Consider the following 22344-nt stretch of genomic DNA (forward strand, 5'->3'; position numbering starts at 1 on the left):
AGTTTTGGGTAATAAGGATGAAAAAACTGTTCAGTTAAACCAAACTAGCTTTCTTGGGATTTTCGTATACGTAGTTTATCGAGGACAATAGTTACTGAATTTAACCATTTACATTGAGTGGCGTTAAGTGAAAAAGGAAGCGTTATGTGTGAAAAAATATTTCAAACTCTGATCATTCGCTGTTAAATGAAGAAGCGAGACAAAATTACATTGGATTGATACAAGTCACTAACCGTCTGCTGACGGACATTCGTGCATATGAATTCCACTGTATATCAGGAAATCTTGAGATTCAGTAAATCATATTGTTTTTGTATACTTGTGCCACGGATCGTCTTTACAAGGCATGGTGATCCTGACATGTAATTCTCACATACACTTCCTTGATAAAAATTAGATTTTTAGACACTAATCATGTACTTATCATTTCCAATTCGTACATCATAAATACATTATTCCACTAATCTAAATGTACTCAAGATTTACATGATAATTCAAGATTGAAGCTAAAAGGAAGGCGATCTGAGTTTAATTAAATAGTCTATTACGTCAGTTATCAGGTTCCATTATTTTTTGGAAATTTATATGGATCCGTTCAACTGATCACTCATTTTGATGACACATTTGTGTTAATAGGTATCCAGGCAAAAGTTATTATTATTATTCACAAACATCTTATGGGTCCAAGCGATTTCTTTTATTATCATTAAAGTACCTAGGTTCCTGCATGGAGGTACTAGTGATCCACTGCTACTAGATGCGGAATCCCACTAAGCGAAAGCTTCTATTCCGTCCACAACCATTCAGACCATTTAAGTTTAAATAACTTACATGAAAGAGGTTAGTCAGAAGTCATGTTGAAGACACAGTATGGTATAGCAAGGGCGTAAATTTAATAAACCTAATATTGTAGATATATACCTCATGTGAAAGAAAGCTCTACAACAGTGATTAGGACGACAGTTCATACGGCCAGAAACAAGTGATTACGTGATGAGTGAATGTTAGTGGGAATAAAATGAGTAAAGCTCAGTTAATATAATAAGATTACCAACCTAGAAGACAGTTGAAATAAACAACTCATCGAAGTAGTAAATTCAAGAAAGAGTTTAAAAAATCTTTTAAGATGAACCGGAATTATATTTGTCACCAAGGCAATGACAGACTGATAAACATCTCCTTTTGAACACATAAATCAGGTTTCTGACTCATGATAGCAACGGCATCAGTAAAATTTTAAAGACTGGGGTTCTGCTGTTTAGTAATCGACCTTACGTCCTTTGTCCAAGAGATGTTTGGCAACTGCACTGTTTAAAGTCGTTCTTTCTCTTGCTCTAAAGCTTTTCGGAAGGTGCTCAAAAAATCTAAGATACGTCCTTCTTTCTGTTCGGCCGATGTAGCTGTTTTAGCAGGTATACATCAATTTATAAACACAGTTGGTGATAGTACGAAAGGGATGTTTTCTCGACATTTGACTGTGTTGTTGAACATGTTGTTTTATACAGAGTTAACGGTTTGGCTGCCGGTTAAGTTCTGGGTAGAGCAGGGTTAGACCTCCTGCTGGTTGAGCTTGCGACTTCATCTCCTTTGAAGTTAAGATTTATAGATATTGGTTTTTCATTGACTATGGTCACTTCCGTCTTGTTTTCTTTAGGTTTTCTATATTTTTAATAAATTTCTGTGGGTAGCAGTTGTCTCAAACATTTTTCAACGTTCACCAATTCTTCCAGTTTGTCTGCGGTACATATCTTTTCTACCCTATAAAAGAGTGTTTTAACCAATGCTTCCTTGTAACTGGTTGAACAAAAACTGTTGAGAGTCAGGTAAAGGCCATTTCAAGTACCTTTTCGATAAGCCGAACTTTAGATTTTCCCGTCTCCCCTACGTTTTATGGCAATATCGAGAAGGTGGAGCATGTCATTCTGTCCACGTTCCATAGTAAATTGTATGTTAGCATGAGAATTCTTGAACAGTTCTAACAGGTGGATTGCATGTTGTTTACTATTGCAGACAATAAAGGTATCATCAATGTATCTGGAGTATCCAGTCGTTACTCCACCCTTTTGTTTAGGCACTGTGTTCTCAAGGTACCCCGTAAAAGATCTTCCATAACTGGACCTAGTAGACTTTTGGCAAACCATACATATGAGGCAGACGTGAGACGCGTGGTCTTAGTTCATTGTAAGTAGAGTTAGCAATCATTATTCCTTTTAGAAGTTCTCTGGGCATTCCTGTGATTCATTTTTACGTTATATCAGTTAAATCTTTATTGGATTTATCTACCTTGAATATCAGTTAGTCTTCAAGGATTGACTTCAGCCTAGTGATATAATTGGTTATATTCATCAGGACAACACCTGAACTTTTATCCTGTCGTAAGATCGCCACCCTGTTATTTCGTCTAATGTTTATTAAGGCTGTCAGATGTGTCTTGGGTAGGATATTCGACTTTGGTGTCGATGAAACGGAATATTGGTTAGCAATATCAACTAACTTTGAATTGAACCACCACTTCTTTCGCTCATTCATTGGATGCAAATATTTAAACTCGTCGAACAGATTTTCAAACTGAGCTTCTATATCACTCTTGTCAGTGCTTGTTTTTGGTGAAATTTGAGTCCCAATGATAAGGCTTCTAGTTCTATATTATTAAGCTTCATATTTCATAAGTTATAGTAAAACTTTGAAGGGTTTTCCGGAAACCCTAAACATAATTGTCCTCTTATCAGAGTTCTCGATAGAGATTTATTGATATCCTTTCTGGCCGTATGAACTGTCGTCCTAATCACTGTTGTAGAGCTTTCTTTCACATGAGGTATATATCTACAATATTAGGTTTATTAAATTTACGCCCTTGCTATACCATACTGTGTCTTCAACATGACTTCTGACTAACCTCTTTCATGTAAGTTATTTAAACTTAAATGGTCTGAATGGTTGTGGACGGAATAGAAGCTTTCGCTTAGTGGGATTCCGCATCTAGTAGCAGTGGATCACTAGTACCTCCATGCAGGAACCTAGGTACTTTAATGATAATAAAAGAAATCGCTTGGACTAGCTCAGTCGGCAGCGAATTCCAGTATTTGACAACTTTCACGGAGTAGAAAGCGTATCTACAGTCTGTTCTTCTATGTTGTGTCTCCAGTTTCTTGATATTATACTTTAGTTTTGTGTTATGGATAAACTTAAGTAGGTGTTTAAGGGGATGTCCAGAAGTGTTAGGGATACTGTAAGCCATTAGAAGGTCACCTCTAGGACGCCTATACTCTAAACGGTAAAGGTCAAGTGATTGGAAAAGCTCTTTATAAGGTATGAATTTGAGTCCTCGAACTGATTTCATGGCTCGTCGTTGAATATGCTCCAAAATGTCCTTATCCTTTTGGAGTGAGGCAGGAAAAAAAATACTGTTTCCGTACTCTAAATTGGGACGAATAAAACTGTTGAACATTACGTGGAAATTTCTGCCGTCAGACTGACCGAAAACGTGCTTCATTGCTACCAGTGCAAGGTTTGCTGGGAAGGCATTTTTGTCACAGTTAGCGTAAGACTTCAGATCGTAAGGTACCAGCATTCCTAAATCTTTTTCAACTTGGGATACTTCTAGAGAGGAGTTGCCTAAGTTGTAACTGAAGTCTGCAACTTTGAAGTGTTTAAGGTGAGTCGGTTGTCATCCTCCCATCTTTGAAGTCGAATCATATCCTCCTGAAGTGCCAGTTTATCCTCTTGGTTGCGTATTTCTCTCCGAAGTTCCACATAATCAGCAAAACTTAATATGCCTGACGATGCCTGTTCTGGAAGATCGTTTATATGGATTAGGAAGAGAAAAGGTCCTGGTACCGAGCCCTAGAGGATAACACTAGGACATTCTATAGCCTGGGAGAAAGTGAAGTTAACCCTGACCCTAAAATGTCCTTTTTTAGATATGAAGTGAACCAGTTAATTGGAGGTGGTTTTGTAATTATGTTTTAAATATCATAGGTTGTAAGCAGCTGTCAAAAGTCAAACGAAATAAAGTGAACTCATGCGATTCTGCCGGAATCTTTGTTTCAGCTCTCTTCAAAATAGAAAAAAAAGAGTTATTAAAATAACAGTGATGCTTGATATTGGACTTGATATTATCTCTTGAGGATGATTGTTAACTGTAATTAAATGGGAAAAAGTGTAGGGTAGCATAGGTCAGATGATTCGCATGGAACCTGATACTGAAATCAAACAGTGGATGAGTTATATCGAGTTTGTTTGAATAAACTGAAATGACACTCGTCAACCGGTACACAATTTCGGAAAGTTATTGGCTTGTGGATGTTTCTGTGGTGGTGTGTAGTACCTATCGTCCTGCTTTCGGTATGTGTTTTGAAGTTTGATTTAACAGATAGAGTCATTTATATATGTCTTATGTACTAGTGACCTTTTGCAGTGTAAAACATGTAAAGAAATAAAATACATCTATGTTCAAGCCATACGTCATAGTAACTCGGTTTAAACAATTTACATCAAAAAGGAAGGTGTTGAACGTTCCGAAACTGATTTTTACTGTCTATAGACTTTCATTTTTGTATGGAATTTTATTTTAATATAGACAGGATAGTACTGCTTGTTCATATTATTCAACACTTCAACAAGCGTTGTAAACCAATTGCTTAGCTTGATAATTTTCCATTTTCGGAAACTAATTTCTATGAATATGAGGACGACACCTATCTTCTTTTCAGTCTGCGGCGAAACTATAGTTCATGGACGACCTTTGAACGAATTTTAAGTGACCTTGACCAACATTAGCCAGTCAATAAACAGTCAGTATAGAGTAGAAATATATCATGCAAAACCAAAGAATTAAAGCAAATGAACTGTTATTACATGGTCCAAAAACTTATCAATGTTAAAAAGAGGTTTAAAGGTTCTAAAAGGTGGTGAAACTCCTCCATATGACTCCATAATAGTCAGTCTCTGGAGCCAAGATAAAGTCTCGTAAACTCTCAGCCTCGACCACATGGCTTCAATCTTGTTTGTATGTACTCCGGTTGTGTGTCATTTTTTATTACGCATATATCCCCACAATACTCACAACATTGAACAGCCGAAGCTTCCATAACATCTGCGGTTACTGCAGCCAATGTTACTGGTGCTGGCAATTATTATAATTTGCCTTAGTCTCAATCTGGATCAGGCAAAAAACGTTCCTATTCTAGTAAACGTCGTCCTCCAACATATTTTAAATCGAAGGACGACATCACGGTAGTCTGTACAAGGTCTACACGTCACATGATCACCGCAATTACAAATAAAGGAACTTCTTAGTAGTCCCATTTACTGTAGCCGCTTAATTGTCACGTCTTCCCTAAAATCCTCTGTGAACCGACCGTACATGAGCATCAGGTAGTGAAATTGGTGCCGTGACCTTGCAATCCCCATACGTATATGACTGACTCGTCCATAAATTATAGTCACCATAATTATTTAGTGTCAAGGTCAACAAAATCATATGTAAAAATATAACATATTTCCTTTCTGATGTGTGCACTAATGCTTTCGGTAGTTTGTGTTTTTATCAACTTTGAATAAGATTATGAGAGTCCAATCAAACTTATCTACACTGAGTGGGTCTACTTTTAGTACCCTTATATTTAGACATAGGTGAAATAAAAATAGAAGCAAGTGCTATTTCTTCGTACTCTGTTTACTTTGTCTACAGAGGTCTCTAAAGATTTTAAACCTGTAGATTGAATGTATACAGATAAAACACCTTAGATCCCGTCCAAGGTCTGAGTTTCTGTTCAGTGCCGTTAAGACAAATATTCTTGTGCACTTAATGACCACTATGTTTTACACTTAATTTTTAAGTTTGTCAGTTAGTCATAAACAACCTATAACCTGGAAAAATTCTTCACCAGTAGTCCTGATGATCATGATGTCGCAAGTGGTGAAAGTTCCCATCCTCAAGAATACAAACAGTGCTTTAAAATTAGTAAAAGTATAAAGCCAAATCAGGCTCTTTGAGGTCACGACACACATATCAAGACGAGTTGTTGTCTATCGAACGCGAGTAGTTAGTCCTAATGATAAAAATTTGTTAAACACCTAAGGTTATAGCTAGGATCAGGATTTATTACTTGAAACTAAAATTTTGAATCTGGGATTAGTGTAACATATAGGCCAACCGTAAAACTTAATCTGAATATCAAGCCATAACAGTAAATCCTAAATTTGGATCTTATTTCCTAATTTGGGTTTAGGTTTATATCTAGTCACTCATGTTTGTTGTTTTCCAATTTACTAAATTCGGTCAGGGGCTTGTCAAGGTCATCTAAGGATTCACTCAAGCTCACCCTTGTTAATGTTTACCTGATGCACATTATGCCATTCCTTTGGTTAACAGATGATCATTTCACCTACACCACAAGTAAAGGAAGCTAGCTAAAGTTTAACAAACTTTCTAAATTCGTACCGAGATATCATCATACATTAGTCCATCAAAGCTGATGAGACTTCCAAGATAAGTGAAGTATTTAACATACTCAACCACCTCACTCCGTACCATCAATTTAGGAAATGATTCAGACCAATCCTAAAACATCTTAGGTTGAGAATAAAAGGAAAGCATTATTTCGATACCTCAAAATAAAACCATATGATCTGCATGTCCTAAGTTAATAAGAAAACCTCCTGGTAGGAGATCAGTCACTAAAAAGTTGGATGAAAAAAGGAATTCTTTGGAGGACATCGGTGAGAAAGTTGTGGGATGGTAAACAACCCTGGCAAACCACTTGAGGTTGACGGTTCTGATGGCATTCCATCATAAATTTTAATTTAAACCAGTGTCTAAGTAAAAAGCATTTAGAAGGTTTATGTACTTCTTTCCTGGACCTTTTAGTGTAAAAAGATTTGCCACAGAACGCTAGTCAAAGGTCAAGAAATATAACTATAATGGATTCTCTTAGTTTGGTGTTCCCAAGCTCAAAGTTCCCTCTACTAAGACTGGTTTGGTCATCGGGGTGGTATCACTTATTCATACAAGTAGTTCAAAGTTAAGTACATTAACCTGTACTTAATTGATAAGCTACATAGAGATAAGGGAAGTATAATTAATCACATTCATTCTATATTAATGACAACCCCTCATCTTTTGATTTATTCTCTGTTTACAATTTCATCCAGAATGCACCTGATTACTGTGCATCAGTTGTTTTGGTTGCAAATGATACTAACTTCGACTTACTAATATGTAAGTACTTGTCGTTTTCAATTAACTCACTCTTGTTTTGTTGCATATCAGCTCAATATGATGTAGCATTACTGAAATTCTCAGCAGAATGGTGTTATTATAGCCAAATTTTAGCACCAATCTATGAACATGCCTCGGAGAAGGTTACTGAATTAACGAAAGTAGTTTTCTCATAAAGAGTTTGATAGACTTCTCTTCTATTGTTTAGAGTCGTAAAGTTGCTTTTATCTCAATAGACTGTGAAAGTAATCGTAAGTTGCACGATTTCCTTTATTAATTACTTTATTTTCACTGATTACCTTCATCTTTACATATTTAGATGTCAGGGAGGTAACTTGAGTATGCTTGTACGAAACGTTTAATTACTTTGGTGTCAAAAATAACTTTTCGACGTAAAAAAAGAGATCCGTAGGCTATGATGATCAAATAGGCTTGTTCGAAAAACTAACTGCATACGATAAAACCACTGAGTGTATAACCCCCAATGTTAGGCGCAAATTACTAGGTAAACAAGGTAGATTAATAAATGTTTATCTGCTAAGGTGGTTAGGATGTTACACAAATCACTACCCACCTCAGTGTAATATGCTGACTGAGAAAGGAATCCTATTGATCAATAACATTCACATCAATCCTTGACACCGATCAACGACGTCATTAACACTGACTATATTAATCAACCCTCAAACAGTAGATAGAACAGATCTTGAACCTGGAACCCTCTAGTTTAACCTCAAGTATTTTTTGTCATTAAGCTTCATAGCTCATTAGCCACAAACTTTGTAATTGATACTATTACCTAGTTTAATTGGCTTTTTACTTCTGAATTCCATTTATTCTGTCACTTTTAAATATGTAATTAGCAGCAATGATTGTTCACTGCTTTACCCAACCAAGTAAAATATATTGTGTGAACTAGATCCGTTGGTATATTCTATTCATTCAACTAACTACTTCCCATTTCAGCGATTGGGTAGCCATTAGTTCTCATCTTAAAATTTACAATTTGTTGAGTACAGCATGTTATGTGACAACGTTTACAATGACAAAAATGTTTGAGCTACGCGTTGCTCATTGTCTTTCAAAAGTAATACTGTACTTGGTGATTGTTTTGTCTTTTGTCGTTGTTGTTTTGTGATTTGTGTTTACACATGAATATCCTATTTTACAACGGCGGTTTCTTCTTAACTTCCCCTCTCCTCTAATTGCTTAGAAAATCTATGCGCCAAACAGTATATCCGTAAATATCCTACAATTAAAATAACAAAATATGGTAAAATACTGAAAAGTGAATATCGTGATGAAAGAAGTGTGGAGGCATTTGTTAAATTTATTGAAGCTAACCTAAAGTTTCCAGTGAAATATCAAATGGTCATCGGGCTAACCCCGGAAAAAAATTTTGGATGTAAGTATTATTACTATAAATTTTGTTCTTTTCAACTTACATAATAATTTCTACTGTAATATTCAACGTTCTTCTGAACTCTTAATAATAGTCTTGAGTTGTGGTGTAAATTGAAGTATAAGTAAGCCAGTTGCTTAGTTGTCAAATTAAACTGTTATGTTAAAAAACTCAATTTTCAATCCTTGGACTCGAATTCCACTGTTTATACTTAGGCCTCAGTAGCCTGTTTATGTATATACCCCTTACACAAGTTGTAGTCAAAAGCTGAGTCTATATACATGTAATTGATAAATGTTTTATATTATTATCATTATTATTATTATGCCATTACAAAGTGATCAAACTACTTTCAACCACTGAGTTACATGTGTAAACCTCAATTCAGATAATTTGACTTAAGCATTCAAATAAGATTATTAATTCATATCTGGTTATATGAGTTCGGTTATATTTCGATTGAAATGGAGCACTATAACTCAGTGATCAGGCATGACTTCGTGATTTATGCATTGGATTAAAATAAACATTATTATGTGATTAAACATAGTTTTGAGCTATCTGGATTAATGTGTACTCGATTAAGATTTCCCTTGTCTATTTATTAATTGAGAATGTTGTATTTAAACCCACTGAATCATCAAAATAATACCGGTCGCTGTTAATTTTGAAAAAATTTTAAAGGTTTTCATAGGCTCTAATTCATCTGTAATCAAATAACTCAACATCATCGATGATCTCAAAATATATTATATTATCCTATGTTTCCCTAGTAAAAATATTAACGGTTAACCGTAAAATGCTAAACATATGTGACGTTCGATTCTCCAAACAATTTCGATTTGAACTTGACTCCAACCAACCAGTGTTGTTTACGACTTTGGTGTAGAGAAGGAAAATACGTAGTCAATATTAAGCCTTTATTGTTCACCGTTATATTCATATCTTTTTGTTCTTCCATATAATCCACACTATTTAATGAGATGATCACGTTATTTTACATTGTCTCTTTTTTTGTACCACATTGTTTACGTGAAAAATAAAGTCAGCTCCTTTGTAGGATCTGTAATATCACAATCGGCACGTTTAGGTGTGCTGTCGAAGGTTCATCTGTCCTAACTATCATTTGTTCTTTCTTAAGATATTTTGAACCGAAAACGATCTGGTCTTCCGCTAAAAATCTAGGTGTCTTTAAACGATATCCAGTATTCATAACGATAAATATGTTGAAAGCTATTGTCACCACAAAGTGTTGGCTGTACTTACTTTGAGAATATAATATTTGTTATATAATTTTCCTATTTAGTTCGTGAACTTATATAGTAAGCGATAATCCAACCTGATTATCCGATTTTAAACGGATTGATGAAAAGAGTAATACGATAATGATAAATTATTTCCTCCAATGATATCGTCATTTTAAATAATTGGTTGATGTAGACTTGCATAGTCATTCAGTCCTTAAAAATATATATTCACCCATCAAGCTTAAATTCAAAATGTGAACTTGAGCTTCAAATTTAAGTTCTATGTTTAGATCTTGTGGGTTTATGATAGTCTTTTCAAACGACATTACATGATTATAAATTTTCGTCACCAACTAGCATGAGACTTCGTCTTCTGAAGCCGTTCTATTGCCTTGTGGATTAAACATTTAAGTTAAAGACTCGGTGAATATCCACCTAAAACAATCATCTACTTCAGTATGGACACTTAGGCAGTATTTCACTTTGTATACAAATTTCTTTTCCGTACCTGGAGATACCTGAAAAGGAAATTGGGTTAGAAGTGGTCTTAATGACCTGAGAGTGTGACCGCAGTGCCCAAGGGACAACTGCTTGAGGTCGGTCACACACGACCTTTTTGTGGGTAGTTTTTGTGTTAGCTCCGTACTTGTTGGGATCTTACCGCCGGAGACGGATATCTGTGGGATAAGGCGAGGTGTGCATTTTTAGGGTCGACCTTTTCTAACCCTACCCCTCCTTGTGGGAAGGCAGCATCGCTGTTATGCTGGTTGTCTGAAGGAAACACCTTACTGCCATCACACCTCTGTACAGTCAGCAGTACGACTTCGCCTTCGGACCTTTGGTTTACTGCTTTTAGTCTTACCGCTCTTCAACCGACCTGCCTGGCATGGTAGGACCTTGAGGAACGATTGTTCCAGCCAGTATAGCTCGATTGGTTCATCACGATAGGTAAGCCCAACCACCACGTCAAGGTAGCAGCAACGGTCGGCAACTTGGACCAATGCATATATGTGCCTGGTCCTATATTGTAGCTGACTGACTGACTCTTTTCCGTACCACACACTACTTGTGATTCTCAATTGTACTAGATTTTATATAGAATAAAAAAATCATAAATTACACGTAAAGAAATATAATAAAGATTCGGTATATATATATATAAGTGTGTACTTGTTTACTGACTTATATCGACTTGTTACTTAGTTTTTAAGCTGTAAATATTATCCTTTCTTTTTTAACATCTCTGAAAAATAAATACCCCCATTTTTTTGTTGAATACAGAGTTGGGTAAATAAAAGTGTTGAGACGAAATGTATATTGGCTTTGGTTGATCAGTTAAATACTTCTCATATGGATTTATTTAAAAAAGTCGCTGCTATTGAACAAAGTTCATGTAAATTTTACATAAATTACAAGTAAGTTTTTTATTGATAATATCCTCTATTTTCCTGTTTTTTTTCTTATTTCTTTCATTCAAATTTATACAATCCCAATGAGTATAAATTCATTAATTAAGTTCATTGGATATTGATATTAGGTCATGTTTTTTGATGTTCAAAATTGTTTTTTTATTGATGTTATTCTTAACATCTTGTATCTGTATGTATTTTCTAGTTGATAGTGTTATGGACTTTAGCCACTAGCTAGTAGTAGCTATTTGAACTCACTAGGTCAATGGATAACGCTAGAGAGTTTAAAGTTAAAGGTACTGGGTTCGAGTTCCGGTATTATTATCAACATTGGGATAAGATAAATATATCCAGCTGATAGACCCTAAATAGAACGAAATGCATATGCTGGACTCCAGTCCTATCCACTATTCGACTTTAAAGTCCTTATTGAATGTTCGTTAAATATTTGTAATCTTTAGTTGGAAGCTTTAAGTAATGTGACTTAAAATAGACTGTTTTGGCACAGAAGTTAGTTGTTAATATTATTCTATATTTTCCTCTTAACTAATTTATATATTATGGTGTTTATTATCACTTTGTTTAATTCGTCACTATCATTAATATAATTACTTTGATGCCTTGGGTTCTTGTTCTCAGTATATCTCTCTCATTGTGCTTATATGATATACATCAATTTAGGCTGATCCAAAGTCTACAATTGATTGATTGTCATGGTGGATAACTGTTAACACTGGATTTCAGTCAGTCAGCTACAACGTAGGACCAGGCACACATATGCATCGGTCCAAGTTGCCATACCTCGTTAGCACAACAAGATGAACACCGGATTCATAGAAATAGTTAATTTAGTGGTGGTAGTATATAAAAGATAGGTTGTATATAAGGATATAGTATAGGAAGGAAGAACGTTATGAAGCAATTTTAATCTTAGGGTTTAAGGGAAGATAAAGAGTGTATACACCTACGCCATTGTGATCGATTCTGAGCCATGTCACACAGAGTCTCCAACCATTGGTTACGATAGTCACGCGGACCCCAACCAGGTAGTCTGCATCTACCAACATGGCTCAGACCAGAAGTTAGTGACTTCAAGGAATGATGCCACGCTTTGGTTTGGCCGCCCTTAACTCTTTTCCAACCATCCCCTACACTAGTCATCATAGAGCGTCGTGGTAATCGGTGTTCAGGCATACGTAACACGTGGCCTAACCATCTCAGTCGATGAAGATTCATCACCTCATCAACTGATTTACCATCATTTCCTAATACCCTGTGTCTAACCTCACTATTACTTACCCGGTGACCAGAGCAGATGCGAGCAATATTTCTAAGGCATCTGTGGTCAAATACTAGTAACTTACGAGTATCTTCTACTCTTAATGGCCACGTTTCACAGCCGTAAAGTAGAACAGAGCGAACTGCTGCGCAGTATACTCGTCCCTTAATTGATAGACGGATATCTCATCTTCGCCATAGGTGACGTAAGTTGGCAAAGGCCAAACGAGCTTTTTGAATCCGTGTTGAGATTTCGTCAGACACCAACCCATTAGGGCTGATCAGACTTCCAAGATAAGTGAAGTTGTCGACGCGTTCGACTACTTCACTCCCTATCCTTAGTTCAGGTGTTGACGCAGGCCAGTCCTGGAGTAACAATTTACATTTAGATGGGGAGAAACTCATCCCAAACATCCTGGATGTACAAGTTTTATTCTGCATAATTCTTTACGGCTCCCGCATAATCCTTCTCTTTTTTCTGATATTGTGTTATAACAATGCAAAAGAATTTGAATCTCTATGAGAATTTTCATTATACAATATTACCGCAATATTCATTTGATTCTTAGTGTCCAATTTGATGTTTAAATTATCTTCTGACAGTTTTTCTATAGAGTTTCTCCATTAAGTGTGATTGGGATGGTATTCTCCGTGTTGTATTTGAGGATCTTGGTTTTTCCCTTGTGTATATTGAGGCCTACTGATGCAGAGGCTGTTGCTACACTGGTTGTCTTGACATGTATTTGTTCATATGTGTGGGATAAGTTTAGGTCATATGTGAAGCCCAAATCGTCTTGTTGCATGCAAGCTGTCCATTGTATTCTGTGCTTCCCCTCAGATATGGAGGTCTTCATAGTTACGTCACTCATCAGAAGAGAGAAAAGACATCATCGAAGCTCATTGATTTCTACACATGCAAACCTCACATCACTCTTAACAGGCTAGCGCAGATAACTTCCACGTCAAAGAAGTTTGGTTTGAGGATTAGACTCTAAGTGTGCACTGAAGACACTGATATGAAGCTTCTTGATTGCTACTTGTGACTAGAACAGAGTGAACTTTCATTATTTATCTCTTTCACTTATTTCCACCAACCGGTTCTTAAACGGCCACCAATAATCAATGAATTTCAAAACTGAATGCATTTCTTTATAAAATAATCGTACAAATAAAATTGTGTGTCACTTAAGCCTGAACAATATCTATCTATGGTTCTGTACTCTTGCCCCCAAATGCCCTGGTATGGCTGAGAGTGGGGAGAATCCGCTCTCCCTCTCGAAATACTCTCACATGGCCATGCGTAATATAGCCTCTGCCAGGGAAGTCCTACTCACTGCCTTCTCTTGGCATTACTGTTGTTTACGAAATTGAGAGGACGAAAAGCGAATGTCCGGCTCTTTAACCCGGTTGTTGGATGTGGAGTGTCCACCTAGGGAAGTTGGAAACCCCGGATTCCAAACTAATGGTGCACATGGGCTCCAGTATCCTGAAGGAACAAATGGCGTATGAACCAACTGTTGGTCACCGGCTACCATGGGAATGCATCGCCTCAGGATGCTCCACTGCCTTGTGTATCAGACCTTTAGGTCGAAGAATCCGGGTGTGGCCCCCTAAGAAAACCACCTGCTTCAGTTTGGGCAGCTGGGGAGTATCACAGCCCTCACACAAATCTCATTTGATTTGTGCGGCGCATATGTATTTAGTGCCACTTTGTACCAATATTTATGTGTATAAATAAAAAATAAAAATGGTTCTGTACTCTACTATAATTGACATTAAGAATTAAAATCAGAATAGAAATATGTTAATATACAGGTAACATTCAAATCACTGATGAGTGGATTAAATCCATGTCATGGATTCTAAGGTCAATAATCATCGTTTTATTATGTGTATGATGATACCGATTGTTATTAATTAATAACCAACCAACAACAAAAACGCAGACTATCAACGTATACATTTTTTTTCTGAAAAAAAAGTACTCAACATTTTCTGTGATAAAATTGTATAAACTAAGTTTTTATTTACGTGCACACATACACATATATAAATAGAGCATAGAAAACTATTGTTGACCTCAAAGTTGAATTTATTAACAAAACAAGAAAGTTCTATTATTATTATTAGTATTATTATTACTGATAGTCTTACTACCACTACCGTTACTACTACTACCACCACCACTACTATTACTACTACTACTATTACTACTACCACCACCACTATTACTACTACTACTACTACCACCACTACTACTACTACCACTAATACTACTATTACTACTACTACTACCACCACTACTACTACTAATAATAATAATAATATATCTAGTCGGTCAAAAAGTAAAAAATATGAAATAATTTAATTATAATTTCTTTTCCTTTTGTTTATTTATTTTGAATTTTTTTGTGATTACTTGGATTATTGTCTACCATATAAATAATGTATATATACTACTATATTTAGTACCCTGTTATACCAGATTAAATAAGAAACTAATTAATAATGTAGTGAACAAAAACGACCGATTGTATTTCAATACAAAATTACAGAACGTCTTAGTAAAATCTGAGGATCATACAGTACATACTTCATTTGCAAAGTGTTAATTAATTGTTTCAGACTTCATTGTTCCTTCGTTTTCACACCAGTCATTCTGTGTTCTCGTTCTCTTCTCATCGATCTTCTTAACCTTCCGTCGCCAGGTATTTCACTTTCATTTGACGATACATAATACTTATATCTGTCGACATCAGTAGCACACACAACAATAGATTAAAGTATATTGATTGATGAATAAGTGTTTGAACTGAATCTCTGCTTACATTGTTTATTCAGTAATTGTTTTATTAAAACATTTTAGTGACAATTAAATGGTTAAATTCTTTAAAAACCCTTTCATTATAGCGGTATTTTATTTTTCAATGGTATTTGTTGGCAGTTGTATTACACAAGTATCTACAAGTGATTACAGGTAATTGTTAGAAATGATTCTAAAATCGATCTCTTAGTTCATATATGTTAATTGAAGGTGTCTGTAGAGTGATGTTTCGGTGTTTTGCATACTATGGCCAAGCTCAAACCGTTATATATTGTTTAATCCATTTTTAACCAATCATTAATAGACGGGATTTGAGAAAAGTCTAATTAATAAATATATTTTAACTGGTAGCTCTCTAATTGATTTGTTACATTTACACTATTTTATTCATTTGTCAATTTCGAGTCGATTAGATAGTGCTTCAAATGAATCTAATCAATTATCATCATTGTATTCAGATAAATCAAAACAAAACCTCTAAGGTTTGAACTTGTTATCAATGTTTTTGGGTGTGTATCCGGCCTACTTTATTTGATTAATTCACGTGAACTGAATTTAAATAGGTTCCGGTAATCGGCTACAGTATCATAACACTAAGTTGATTGCTCAGTGGTTAGGGATTTTGGCTCCCAGCTACTGAGTTCTAGGTTGGAATCCCGCTTCACGTATTTTAGTTTGGTCACTTGATTAGTATCACTAGCCTTCACACACACTTGGTGACTTGAAACCGAGTATAGTAATCTGTACCTGGCAAGTGAGTTAATAAAAAATTTTCCGCTAAACCAGACAGTATTAGCCCTTAGCGACGATCATAATAATAAGGTTGTAGTGAAAATCGTCTGGAAAAACACGTTTCTGTCTACAGGCATAATTGTCGTTTTAAAACATATATTCTTGATAAGGGGTAATGATCATATTATTACATATTTATTTGATATGAAGCGCGGTCATTCGTTCAACACATTATCCATGGTAATATTTAGTATATATGGTTAGTGATAACTACATCTGAATCTCTAAGTGAAATAATTCAACATTCTCAACAGTCAGTTTCGTTATTTTGCGAACATAATGTTCATCTATCTCCATTTAAAAGTAATACTGTCACTTTAGACGTGACAAATTATTGTCCAATATCAAAACAAAGTCTGACATGCACTTCCATGTAGTGCTCTCTGGTTATTAGGTGATCTTTTTCCTCATGAACCAACTTAAACGGCAGAAGAGAGATCAAACTGACTACCCACTTTGCTCAAACCTGTGGAGAGCGGGCTAAATACCCACTACCTTAATTCTGATTAATAAGAGGAAAGAGTTTAACTTTGAATTGAGGGTGTGATTGTGATGTTGGAGAAAAACTTCCTTTTAGTACTTAAGCAGACTGTCTGGAAGGGCCCATGAGTTCTGACAAGGGTGAACCAGAGCGTGAGCCATAAACTGTGTTGCAACCAACCCGCAGGGATCGGACACCAAAACTGCTTGTGGTATGAGTGTGAAATGAGCATACTGTCTATGACGACTTATTTCCATACTGATTTTAGTACTTGATATTCATTCAGTGATAAAAGCTACTGGGCTGATCGCATCTATACCTATATGTATACTATCGAGTGTAAGGGTCTTGGCTTATGCGTTCTATAGGTGCATGTAACGTATACTTGTGAGCGGAAACTTCTGCCTGTATGTACGCATGGGATGAATGAACATGTCCGCACATTCTATGATTTCATGTAATGAATACTAGCAACCTCGCCCATCTATGCCTATATGTGTATCACTGAAATATATATATCTGATATGTGCATTTGAATATATGCATATACAGTGTACTTTGAAGAAAGTTCCACGTTCTCCACTGGTGAAGTCACTAATAGCTCATCTGCGCTTTTGGCTTACATGAAAGTTTCTGAAAGTTATGGGAAAGTGTAGACTGTAACGTATCCATGTTCACTACAATATGGGCAATAATTAGTTCACCCATACTACCGATATCAAAATCTCTAATTAAACATAAAAACCTTGTAGTGAATCGTAACGTTTCCGTTTACTTGCCTTTCTCCAGTGTCCATTGGCACTCTCTTTACAATACTCTCTTCTCTTATCCTAAAGGGTCTAAAGGCTTCTTCATATTGTTCATATGTTCTTATCAATATACATATATACATTTTACACCTTTTATTTAATTGTTTGACAATTCTATTCACAACTGAATTGACCTAACGTTAAAAAAATATTACTCAATTAATTGAATATATTTAATACTTTTCTAATCGGTATATTTAATCTTATTTATACGATCCAATTGTTCGTGTGAATAAATTATCAATCACTAATTGTTTCAATAAAGGTTATAGTTTGTGTGAATATACACACAATTTAAGTCTGTGAAAAAGTGACCTTTATAAGTAGAAAGCATTCGTGAGTTATTACCATTTGATCATAGATATCTTTGAAGTGGTTCTCTTATATGATAGAATGACCAAGTGATTAGTGTCGTGATTAGATATAGGGTAAGGTACTAAGCGAAAACTGTAAATCAGTTGATGAGGTTGTGAACTTTCGTCGATTAATGTGGTTGGGATATGTACTGCATATGCCTAGTCACCATCCACCTCAACACGCGTTGTTTGCTAAAGTATGTTGGAAGAAAGTAAGGTGTGGCCAAACCAGGATGTGGTATCATTGTTGGAATGACGTATATTTATAGTTAGAGACCATCGTAACCGGTGGTTGAAGACATTGGTTGATATACCTTATAATCTGTCTCAACAACACAGATATATTCACTGTTTCTCTTCCCTTAGATATTGAGCTTTAAAGTCAACTTATATCTTTTATTCTGAGAATTTACTTATTCTCCTTAAATCATGTTTATACCTAATTTTTTTTTACTAAGACCTGCTTTTTCTAACATTCATACATTTGTCTTGATAATCTCATCTCAGTGTACTGGTACAGTATGTGTGACCAGGGAAGTCCTTCTCACTGCCTTCTCTTGGCATTACTGTTGTTTACGAAATTGAGAGGACGAAAAGCGAATGTCCGGCTCTTTAACCCGGTTGTTGGATGTGGAGTGTCCACCTAGGGGAGTTGGAAACCCCGGATTCCAAACTAGTGGCGCACATGGGCTCCAGTATCCTGAAGGAACAAATGGCATATGAACCAATCGTTGGTTACCGGCTACCATGGGACTACATCTCCTTACGATGCTCCACTGCCTTGTGGATCAGATCTTTCGGTCAAAGGCTCAGGGTGTGACTCCCTAAAAAAACCATCTGTTTCGGTTTGGGCAGCTGGGGAGTATCACAGCCCTCACACAAATCTCATTTGATTTGTGCGGTGCATATGTATTTAGTGCCCCTTTGTACCAATATTTGTGTGTTCAAATAAATAAAATAAATGTGAACACTCCGGTTGATGCATATATGTGACCAGGTCGTACATTGATTATAACTGGTTGACTGGGTAAATAACATATATGTTGATATCATTAAAAATAATACATGGTAAAATATATTGGAAATGTTTGAATTTAATTTTTAAATCTTTACTATGCTCAAATGTTTGTCTTTTCTCACTTTTTAATATCCATGTACTTGTAAACTCTGTAAATGTCATAGTAACTTCTTCAATTCTGTAACTTAACAATTCAATGCATTTTCTCTTTTACCCTTGGATGTATATAGATGATGCTTGTGTTGTGCTATTGTTTTGATATAATTATTAATTCGTATACGAGGTCATGCTATTGATTGTATTTCATTTTAAGTTAGTTAGTGTACTCTAGATTTTAAACTGAAGAGTCATTGTATTCCTACCTTTGATTTAACATTTGTTTCTTGTGTATACTACTATCAATAGAATTTAAACAAAGATGTAGTTTGAAATGTACATGATCTTCGACGGCTAGTAGATATCCACATAGACAAAGTTATTAGTTGTTACAATGAGTCGTACAAGAAAGCATATGATTTGATCAGTATTGTGATTAGAAAATATCATAGCTAATTTGAAGCAAAGGGAGAAAGGTCTTGGTTCCAATGAGTTTCTTTCAGAGGTCTTTAAATGTGGTAGCCTAGTTTTAACTGTTACATTGGTTGAAATATTAGCTAGATTATGACAACTGAATGTCATTACATCACATATCATGATCACTGGTTGTTGTAGTTCATAAAAAAAGATAGAATTATTTTTATGATAACAACTGAGTTATCAGTCTAGCTAATATTGTAAGTTATTGGCTTTTATAATTATCTAATAATTAAATGTGTGTCGTGTCAATAACGAAGTCAGGAATGCTGTTTTGTTTTCAAAAAGAAATTCGGACGTATAAATCAATACTCACTCTTCGTCAGTCTTAGAAATATAGGCACATTTATAGTTGTCTGATTTATCATGAAAGTCTCGTTTTGTTTTTATCCTGTTTCAAAAGTATTGTTGTAAAGAGTATTCTGCTCAGTTGTAAAATATTACCTACAAAAGTGGAAACCGTATATAGTCTGAAAATATCTAGTGATAGTTGTTGTATTCAAAATATTTCTTGCATATATCAGTAACACTGAGTGAGTAATATTAACATTAAACATTAGGGATATTAGATGACAAAATGAACCAATATATACATTCTTAATAACTTCTAGGTTAAATATGAAAATTGGACTGAGACATGTTGGTAGGTTTAGACTATCTGGTTGGGATTCGCGAGATGATAGCAATCGATGGTTATAGACCTTGAATGACATGGCTCAAAATCGTTTACAATGGCGAAGATGCATCCACTCTTTGTGTTCTACCAAATTCTAATCTTCCGAATTCTTCATGTCCCTATCTTTTTCCTCTTTCCAAATTTATTTCACTGAATTATACTCCTTGAATAACATCTTCAAACCCTAATCTTTCGGATTACTACTTCTACCGCTATGGGATTTGAATCGACAACTTCATCTCTGTGCTAATGTGGTATGGCAACTCGAACTGATGTACGTACATACGAAGTTCTACGTTGTGACTGACTGACTGAGGTTAAGTATAAAATTAACTAGTATCTGAATATTAGATATATAATAATTTATAAAAAAGTTTTGATTCAATAACATTAATTACTTATAAATTAATCTAAATCCTTACAATAAACTAGACATTATAGATCAAGTTGTAAAGATTTAGTTACTATTTAATCTAATTCACTATTTTCTCTATTATATTTAACATATTAGTTTAAAGTTATATCAATAAAGTGTGCAAATTATTTTTAATGAAAAAGAAAAGTTCAACGGAACTAGAGTTATATGAACGTGTTAATCATATTGAAGCTTTATAACATATTAATGAGCATAATTGATGTTTAACTTGAAGTATTACTAGTCATTAATTTAGTAGTTATTATATTGAATTATCTAAAGAATATTTGGTCATTCAATGTTGTTTATGTTGTGACTTAATGAAAAATAGAACGTATAACAATTTGTTGTGGGTCTCATGTCCGACTTTTTATCACGTGATTTAGTCACCAATCGGAATACAACTTGTCTAATCTTAACACTGTGCCAAATCAATGACGTTCAACTGGTATAAACAGTCTATCGTCTTTATTGGTCCCTTGTCCACCTAACCCTTCCAATTGAGTCCAAAAACATCAATTACAACTTCTGCTATGCGAATCATTTATTTCAAACATACTCAGTTTATATACTAGACAGACAGACCGCATCACACCATAAAATAGAAAATAATATTTGTACAAGATCAAGCCAAATGTGGCTGTGAACGTGGAAGACATTAATCAATAAACTGAATATAATTTAGGGACGTTAAATCGTATAATAATAATTCATAGATCAAAATGAAGCTTGTAGTAAGATGAATGTAGATGTATACAATCTAGTTGTGGACACGGAAAGTCCACCTAGGGGAATTGGAAAACCCTGATTCCAAACCAATGGTGCACATGGGCTCCAGTTTTCTGAGGGAACAAATGGCATATGAATCAATCGTTGATCACTGGCTACCATGGGACTGGATCTCCTCACGATGCTCCACTACCTTTTGGATCAGACCTTCAAGTCGAACACTCGGGATTTAACCCCCTAAGAAAACCACCTGCTCCTGTTTGGGCACCCGGACATTATCACAGCCTACACACAAATTAAATGAGATTTGTGTGCCGCATATATATCTAGTGCCACTTTGTACCAATATTTATATGTTTAAATAAATAAATAAATAAGTTACTCAGTAGTTAAACAATAAGAATATACATAGAATAATCGTCCATTAATAGGTCCCGGAAACTACCCGTACTTATGTCTTCTCTAGGATATAACAATATATGTAGTTATTATTATGACTAATGATTGGAGAAATCAGTTGATATACCTATGAGTTGATTACAACACCAAAAATGCATTCACTCTTTGTCTCCTTAATAGAAAAGTTAATTATACTAGTTATTTATACCTTTCTTTAGATCTTTAGATTTTAAATTATTTTATGCCTTTTATTCTATGAAGAGTCATTACTTTTACTGCAGTCATATTCCTTATGGTTAATTGTTTTTTTACTATCACTGGTACTACAATCACTTCTAATACTGGTATCTTCATCTTGATTATTTTATCTCACTATGTTAATATTGTCATATAACAATATGACAAATTGAGCTGATATATATATATATATATATATATATATATATATATATATATAACCTTTGTATATTCTCATAGTTGAAAGCGTGAGTCAATTGAGGCTAGACCACCAAGGGGAACTCTGGAAGCACAGGACGGCCGTTTCTTCCTTTTGTGAGACTCCTCACTAATGCGCAGTGCTCTCCAGATCTCCTATGGAGCTCCTAAGTAGTGTGCTACTAGGATATGGAAGAATCGATAATAATTTTGTTATGGGATAACTGTCATCAATGGGATTCATGATGAGAAAACTGAAAATCAGACACCTTAACTAGC

The 22344-nt window shown here is 35.1% G+C and overlaps 1 protein-coding gene across 1 annotated transcript in view; it reads left to right on the top strand.

The window, feature by feature from the left end:
- The first annotated feature begins 4272 nt into the window (after positions 1-4272).
- Positions 4273-22344, top strand: part of Smp_144840 (putative thioredoxin-like protein) — a 41277-nt gene continuing 23205 nt past the window's right edge. Inside the window, exons 1-6 of the mRNA XM_018798717.1 lie at positions 4273-4344; positions 7156-7222; positions 7274-7383; positions 7431-7473; positions 8436-8627; positions 11153-11286. Of these exons, the coding sequence (XP_018653631.1) occupies positions 11222-11286 (65 nt within the window). The 5' untranslated portion in view covers positions 4273-4344; positions 7156-7222; positions 7274-7383; ... (1 more) ...; positions 8436-8627; positions 11153-11221. The remainder of the gene's footprint in view (positions 4345-7155; positions 7223-7273; positions 7384-7430; positions 7474-8435; positions 8628-11152; positions 11287-22344) is intronic.

The sequence above is a fragment of the Schistosoma mansoni genome, chromosome 7, assembly GCF_000237925.1.
Source record: "Schistosoma mansoni strain Puerto Rico chromosome 7, complete genome".
Classification (NCBI taxonomy): Eukaryota; Metazoa; Platyhelminthes; class Trematoda; order Strigeidida; family Schistosomatidae; genus Schistosoma; species Schistosoma mansoni.